Source organism: Belonocnema kinseyi, chromosome 1 (assembly GCF_010883055.1).
Source record: "Belonocnema kinseyi isolate 2016_QV_RU_SX_M_011 chromosome 1, B_treatae_v1, whole genome shotgun sequence".
Taxonomy (NCBI): domain Eukaryota; kingdom Metazoa; phylum Arthropoda; class Insecta; order Hymenoptera; family Cynipidae; genus Belonocnema; species Belonocnema kinseyi.
In genome coordinates, this window is record NC_046657.1 from 106,861,303 (window position 1) to 106,870,139 (window position 8,837).

Sequence of the window (8,837 nt, forward strand, 5' to 3'; positions counted from 1 at the left end):
CAAAAATTTATTCTAAAAATTTAATTTTTTTATTTTCAATCTTATTTTTTACGATTAAAAGAAAATCTACTCGTCCTATTTAAAAATGATTAATAACAAATTGATAGGTCTTCTTGGGTGAACAACTTTTGTCTTTTAATTCTAGTGCATACCTTGTGTCGCTTTACAAAAAATATTTATTTAAAAAAATGTATTAAAATAATTTAATTTTTTTATTTTAAAGGTTATATCTTACGATTAAAGAAATAACTAAGTGTCCTCTAAAGAATTATTCATGAAAAACTTGAATGAGTCTATTTTCTTTTTCGTAGCTTGCGTTGTTTGTCAAAAAATTAATCTTTTTAGTTTGATTCATTTACGTATAAACAAAAACTGCGCATCCTATAAAACAGTAATAATAAACATTTGTAGCCCTTTTTTTGGATAAACACGTTTTTTTTGTAGCTTATGTCGTTAGTCCAAAAATTTAATTTATTTTTAATTTTTAATATTCTTTCTTAGACTAAAAACAAAAACTAAGCATCCTATCGAAAAGTGATTATTAAAAAATTTGTAGATCTTTTTGGGCGCGTAATTTTAGTTTATTCAATTTCTTCGTATCTTGCATAGTTTGACCAAAAAAAGGACTTATTGGATTTTTCATTATCTTTCGTACGATAAAATTCTAAATTTTCGACCAAATCAAAAATTTTGTTATCATAATTTTGCAGGGCTTTCAAAAATAACGTTTCTTTTCTCTTGACCTTTGTTCATATCATGCGTTGTTTGGCTTAAAATGTTAATTTTAGTTTGTTATTATGGATTTTAAAAATGCTCTAATTCTGGTAATTTTCTTTTAATAGAAAAAAGCCATAAGAATAAATTGTTTGAGTTTCTGAGCAATATAAATAACAGCACATAGATTTTAAAATCCTGAAAAAATGTGGTTTCAAAAAGTTGAGGTACGATCAAATTTTGAATTTTCAAATTTTCGACCAAATCAAAAAAGTTGTTATGACCACCTTTTAGGGCTTTCAAATTCAACGTTTTTCTTCTCTTGACTTGTTTTCATGGCATGCGTTGTTTGGCTTGAGATGTTCATTTTAGCTTGTTTTTTTTTTTTTTTTGGATTTTGAAAATGCTCTGACTCTGATAATTTTCTTTTTATAGAAAAAAGTCATTAAGATAAATTGTTTTTGTTTCTGAGTACTATTAATAACCGTTAATAGAATTTTAAAATCTTGAAAAAATATGATTTCAAAAAGTTAAAGTACGATCAAATTGTTTGAGTTTCTGAGCAATATAAATAACAGCGCATAGAGTTTTAAAATCCTGAAAAAGTGTGGTTTCAAAAAGTTGAGGTACGATCAATTTTGGAATTTTCAAATTTTCGACCAAATCAAAAAAGTTGTTATGACAACCTTGTAGGGCTTTCAAAAATCAACGTTTTTCTTCTCTTGACTTTTTTTCATAGAATGCGTTGTTTGGCTTTAAATGTTCATTTTAGCTTTTTTTTTTGGATTTTGAAAATGCTTCAACTCTAATGATTTTCTTTTTATAGAAAAAAGTCATTAGGATAAATTCTTTGGGATTCTGAGTACTATGAATAACCGTTCATAGAATTTTGAAATCTTGAAAAAATGTGGTCTTAAAAATGTTGAAAACAAGCTCACTTTTTGAATTTTAATCCAAAATAGCTGGTTCACGAACTTGTTCTTTCTTTTTAGGTCTTAAAAAAGTGTGCCAAAGCAGAATCCAATCTGTTCAATTTTTTAAAGTTATCGTGCCTACAGAATACAGACTACAGACTACAGACTACAGACAGACAAACACCTTCGTAAAAATCGTTTTTTCTGACTCAGTGGGTCTCAAAACGTGAAGATTTTATGAAAGCCGACAAAGTGAAATTTTACATAAAACCAATACCTTCTCATTAGATGAGAATGTAAAAAATAAAATAGATCAATTTTCATAAAATAGTTAAATTTTCAATCAAAGTAATGTATTTTAAACTAAAAAGATTACTTTTAAAACAAAGAAGGTTCATTTTTAACAAAACACATGAATGTTTCACCAAAGAAATTAATTTTCGACCAGTAAGATTAATTGGTCACGAAGAAGATTAATATTCTACCAAAAAAATTTAATTTCAAATAAATATAAAAATTTTCAACTGAAGAAGATAAATTTAGCAGGAAATGGTTAAATTCTCAGTTAAAAAATTAATTTTCAAAAGAAAAAAAACTAATTTTCAACTAAAGAAACTATTTTTTTTTTAACAAAAAAGATTATTGATTAATAAAATACCTGGTATCGAAAAATAGTCTCTATGGTAAATGTCACTTACTAGGTTTTTCTGTTGGACAGCAGAAATGGAGTAGTTAAGTTTCCAGTCGAAAAAAAATAAATTGTAATAAAAAAGAGCGAATTTAAAAAAAATGGTTAAACTTAAAAAAGTAATGTTTTTTTGCAAAAATAATGGATCTTCAAAAAAATAAGTGTAAAACAAGATAAAATAAAAAATAAAATAGATCAATTTTCATAAAATAGTTAAATTTTCCATGAAAGTAATAAATTTTCAACCAAATAAAGTAATTTTGAACCAAAGAAGGTTCATTTTTAACAAAATACATGAATGTTTAACCAGGCTTTTAATTTTTAAATGAAATTTCAATCTAATATTTCAATGTTCCTCCAAAAAAATGAAATCTTGACCAGTAAGATTAATTAGTCACTAAGAAGATTAATATCCTACCAAAAAAGTTTGATTTCCAACAAATGTAGAAATTTTCAGTTTAAAAATTAATTTTTAAAAGAAAAAAACTAATTTTCAATTAAAACAAATTAATTTTTTTCCAAAACGATTATTTTGTATCAAAAAAGATGAGTTTTTAATCAAATACATGGATTTTCAACTGAATTTGGAATTTTTAAACAAATTTCCAAACTAATAGTTAAATATTCAACCAAAGAAATGAATTTCCAGAGAAAAAGGTGAATTAGTTGCCAAGAAGATTAATATTCTACCAGAAGAGACTAAGTTTCAACTGAATTTTTAACTGAAGAAGATAAATGTTAAATCAAAAAAGGAATAATTAAGTTTCCAGTCGAAAAAATTAAATTTCAACAAAGAAGAACGAATTTTAAACAAAATAGTTCAATAAAAAAGTAATGAATTTTTTACTAAGATAATGGATCTTCAACAAAATAAATGTTTAACCCAATAGTCGATGTTTCAACCTAATATGAATTTTCTATTAAAACTTAATTTTTAACTAAAATAATGAATGTACAAAAAAAACGTTTAATCCAAAAGTGGAATTTTCAACCTGAAATATGAATTTTCTATTAAAAAAAAAAATTCAACAAATTAGATCAATTTTTATAAAATAGTTAAATTTTCAACCAAAGTAATGAATTTTCATTCAAAAAAAGTTTATTATTAACAAAATACATGAATTTTTTACCAGATTTTTAATTTTTAAAGGAATTTTCAACCTAATCGTTGAATTTTCCACCAAAGAAATGAATTTTTTGGCAAAAAAGTTAATTAGTCACTAAGAAAATTAATATTCTACCTAATAAGATTAGTTTACAACAAATACATAAATTTTCAAATAAAGAAGATCAATGTTTGTCCTAGCATGGAATAGTTATATTTTCAGTTTAAAAAATTAATTTACAACAAAATATTTTCAATAAAAGTGAAAATTTGGAAAAAAAGGTTTTTAACTAAAATGTTGAATCACGAACTAAAAAAATAAATTTTTCTACATCAAGTAAGTAGTTGAACTTAGGACCAAGAAAGTTAAGGTTGTGGTAAGTTTTGATTTTCCAAAATATTATTTAAATATAAATAATACAATGAAAATATAGGAAAATAGGTATTTTTCATTCAATGTAAAAAAACTTTTTGATTGTGAATGAAAAATAAAATTACTTAATTGTGCTTGTGTCAAATATTAATTGAAATATTATTGTATGCGTCTCTATCTTGATTAAATGAAATGTTACGTTATAGATTTTGGATTTTTTCTCAGTTCCATTATGCACATAAATGTTACATTTTTCTTGGTTTCTTAATAAAAAAATATTATCTGCTAATTTTAAAGAACTCGATTCATTTTCCAGTATTTTGTTATAGATTAAACAAAAAATCCACTTCAATCAATTCAGTATGAATGATAAATTTTGTTCCATTTACTTACAATTTTTTTAAATTAGCAGATTATTTTTCTCATTCGCAGAATGTGATTCTCCGCATGTCACATAATCCAAATAAGTTTATATATTTTTCTATTATTTAAAAATATACATTTTGAAGGTATTTCCGTATGAACTATTCATTAAGGTAGAAATAAATTCGACTATTTGAATTTTACAACAGAATATCAATTTATATTGGACGTGAGCCCAAGTAACTTTATTTTTAAATAGCAGTCAAAATGGTATTTTTACAATGAATGAAAAATATCCATTTTTCTATATTTTCATTGCATTATTTACATTTAAATAATAATTTTAAAACAAAGACTTAGCACAAACGGTTAATTTTTGCTAGTTATATTAAAAAAATTAGCTTTCTTTTACTTATGAATCCTATAATATGACAAATTTCACTTGAAAATTAGACACTTTAGACTTTTTCGTATTTTTCGACATGAATATGCCTTAGAAAGAAAAATGGAAAAACCTGGAATTTACAGGGTATTTAAATTAGCTTCTGCTCGGATATTCTTATCAATTTTACGTTGTTCCCAGGATTTCCTCCTATTATAACCTTTTTTGTTTCAAAATTCAATTTATCTATGGTTGAAACTTTATTTTTGTTGTAAATTCATTTTTTAACTGAAAATCTAATTCACTTTTTTGGTTGAAAATTCGTTTCATTGGTTAAAAATTTCACTATTAGCATGACAATTGTTTTAAAAAGTCAAAATTTGATTGAAAAAACATGTATTTGATTGGAAATAAATCTTATTTAGTTGAAAATTCATTGCTTTGGTTAAAAATTAGTTTTTAAAAATTAATTTCTTGTCGCTCAAAATTTATTTGAAAAACTGAAAATTCCTTTAAAAATGCAAAATGCTGTTAAAAATTTATTTATTTTGTTAACAATGTATCTTTTTGATATAAATTAATCTTTTTAATTAAAAATTAGTTTTTTTTATTGAAATTTTTTTACGAAAATTCACCTGTTTAATGGAAAATTTAACTATTTCGTTGAAAAATAATCTATTTTTTTGAAAAATTTTTTCACTAAAAATTCACTTGTTTGGTTAAAAAATCGTATTTTTTAAATTGAGAATTCAAATATTCCGGTAGAAAATGTATATTTTTATGTTATAAATTCAACTTTTTAGTGGCAAATTCGTCTTTCTGGTTTTAGGTTCAAAATTAATTATTTTAACTGAAAATGTAATCTTACCATTTTTATTTCAAAATTGAATGTACCTGAAGTTCTGAGCGTTGAAATGAACTAAATTTTTTTCGACATTTCTATTTTACCCATAAATATTGTTCCAACTGCAATTTAAATTATGCATTATAATTCTTTTTCAATAATAAGTTACTTTCAATATAAATTAACACATATTTTAGCACTTTTCCTAGTTTGCAAACTAATCAGTAAAAAATTTCGTTCATTTGAACGTTCAGAACGTCAACCACATCAAAATTGATCTTTTTGAGTTGAGAAGATCAGTATTTTTAAGCTTCAAAAATGTCAAAATAACGAGCGTTCACAGGTTTTGGTAAGTAAATTAATTTACAGAACTCATTAATTAAACAATGTGATCAGCAGGTTTGAAATTATTGAATTTTTTTAAAAAAGAAAATTCAATTAACAAAGCACTTCAAAATTTAAAGAACTTTTGAATAATGAACACCAAACTTCAACTTATTCGTAACGAGATGCCAAATCAGCAAACACCAATTTTTTGATAAATTTTTATCTCAAGAGATATTCATCTGAAAATATAACAGGATCAAAAAGTAAAAAGAAGGTGCAATTTCGTATTGAAAAAAGCAAAATTAACCTTCGGAGGAAAGTTTTGATTTTCAAAAATAATTATTTCAATTTCAATCATGCAATTAAAATATTCAAAAATACTAATTTTTCACTTGTTCTAAAAATTACAACTTGTGATTAATATTTTGGTGACATATATTTCTTAGAGAAGGATTGCAAGTAAATAAAAAAAATTCTCGCTAAAATAAGGAAACTCCTGTAAATCATATACTACAACGTTTGTAAATTATATCAAATTATCTGAAAAACCATAACAAAATGTTCGAAAATGAACCAATTAAAAAAAAAGAAAAGATTCTTGTTTCTGTAAATGGTTCAATTTAATAATTTATAAGTTTATTATTATAACTTGAAAGCGAGCTTAAACCTTTTTCTGAAGAAAGTGTCTTTTTTTATAATTGAAATTTCAGAGCAGTTATGATTGAGAATGAAGACGGGGTGATAAAGCGAATAAGTGCCGCGAATTACTCACAAAGGGAAAGCATTGCGAAAACTCTCCTGACGAAAACCGCAAAGTCGAACAAATTTTTTGACGGAATCAAAATAGTCCATCGTCATTTAAAAAATGGGGACATGATGCTCTTAAATCGACAGCCAACTTTACATAAACCTAGTATAATGGCACACAGAGCTAGAATTCTCAAATCGGAAAAAACTCTGCGACTCCATTATGCAAATTGCAAAGCTTACAATGCTGATTTCGACGGGGATGAAATGAACGCCCACTTTCCTCAGAATGAAATTGCTAAGGCGGAAGCACGACTCCTTGGTAAGTTTTTATGGAGGGAATTTTAAGTGCATCTCAGATTTCAAAGATGTTCAAAATTTGAAAAGATTTCAGAAAAGATTTCAACAAAATGGATATATTTTTAATCAGATAGTTGAATTTGCAAACAAAAAGAGGAATTTCTAATCAACCAGTTGAATTATCAACTAAAAAAGATTAATTTATAACAAAAAATGGAACAGTTCAATTTTCGATAAAAAAATTGATTTTCAACAAATTAGTTCAATTTCTAAACAACGAAATTAATTTTTAACATGAATGATGAACCTTCAACAAAAATTAATGTTTAACAAAATAGTAATAATAGACAGTTGAATTCAACCAAAAAAGACTAATTCTCAACGAAGAATTTGGTTGATATTTTAACCAAAGAAATTATTTAAAAATAAAAGAATATTTGAATCCAAAAACGAAAGACGAATGTCAATTTACGAAATAAATTCCGAACTAAAATGAATTTCCAACAAAAAAACTGAATTTTTAACAAAATAGTTCAATTTTCAAACAAGTAGTTTAATTTTGAACCAAAAAATATGTATTCGCAACGAAAAATGTAATATTTGATATTTCAACCAAAAAGATTTTAAGTTTAAGTAAAAAAACAGTTCAATTCTACAAAAAAATACCAATTTGAAACAATATAGTTGAATCCTCCACCAAAACAGATTTAATTCTGAACCAAAGAGTTCCATTGTTAACCAAAAAAGATAACATTTCTACCATAAGAGATGAATTTCCAAATTAAAAAGTCAAATTTTCAACCAAGAAAGATTTTTTAGTGAAGAAAGAAAAAAATTTCAACTGAATTGTTGAATTTTCAATCAAAAGGATGACTTTTTAATAAAATTGTCGAATTTTCAACCAAATATGTTGTTAATTATTAAATAAGAAAATTAAATTTTCGTTCAAAAATGACATATTTACATTTTAAGTTCAAAAAATTAATTTTTAACCAAGAAAATACAAAAAAGACCAATTTTAAACAAAATAGTTGAATACTTAACCAAAGCAAATTATTTTTCAACCATAATGTTAAGTTTAAAACAAAAAAAAAAATTTTTTTTACCAAAAGAGATGAACTTTCAAACCAAGTGGAAGAATTTTTGACAAATTATTTAAATTTTCGACATGAAAATATGAAATTTGAACAAAAAATTTTACTTATGATCCATTACATAGTTCAATTTTATACCAAAATAGTTGAATTTAAAAAAATTCGAACGAAAAAGATTAATTCTCAACGAAAAACATTATATTTTCCTTAGAAAATAAAAAATAAACAAATTGAGTTTTTTACCGAAATTTTCAACATTTTTCAACTTTTTTGTTAGTTCGAGGCGATAATCAATTAACTTTGAGAGAAACTGTTGTTTAAATCACTTATTAATATTTATCACTGCATACTCTTAGAATAATGCAAGTTTCTTCTAATATTTTATATTTTTGGTTCATGTTTTAATTAGAATGGGATAATAATTAATTCAAGTCAACAATGATAAGTATTTTAACAATTTATTATTGTTTATAACTTCCTCTTCTTAGTTGATTGCTATATATAATTAAATAATTAATAAAAATTGGAGAGAAAAATGTCTTAAACAGTCTCTTCTCTTCTTTATTCATAATGTGTCCCCTAAGGGTTTACATGACTTCCATTCCTTACACTCTTTCCGTTTACATCTATATATTTTTACAATCTTATCCTTTCTATATATACAATTATTTACAACTATTTACATAAAGTCTTATATCTAGTTCCTGCGATAGCGCAATTTAGGACTTATTAGTAAGCGAGTGAGCGAGCGAACGAAAGCGAGAGTGCAAGCGAGAGAGAGAGTATGAGAACCCAAACGCATCTTAGTCTACTTATCTTTTACTTTACCATTAATTACAATTTTCACGCTTCTAATCTAAGCGACTTCCGTTTCCTTTTTCTTGCACTTTCTTTATACCCCCATTTACCTTTTTCACGTGCATTCTTTCATTCTCCCTCATTCGCTCCCCTAGCACCCTCTAACTCCTTCATCCATTCTTCTCCTA

The 8,837-nt window shown here is 24.8% G+C and overlaps 1 protein-coding gene across 2 annotated transcripts in view; it reads left to right on the forward strand.

The window, feature by feature from the left end:
* LOC117169978 (DNA-directed RNA polymerase I subunit RPA1) overlaps positions 1-8,837 on the forward strand; it is a 63,216-nt gene that overhangs the window by 23,947 nt on the left and 30,432 nt on the right. For both annotated transcript variants that reach the window (XM_033356492.1, XM_033356497.1), the window contains exon 6: positions 6,421-6,779. In XM_033356492.1, the coding sequence (XP_033212383.1) occupies positions 6,421-6,779 (359 nt within the window). The remainder of the gene's footprint in view (positions 1-6,420; positions 6,780-8,837) is intronic.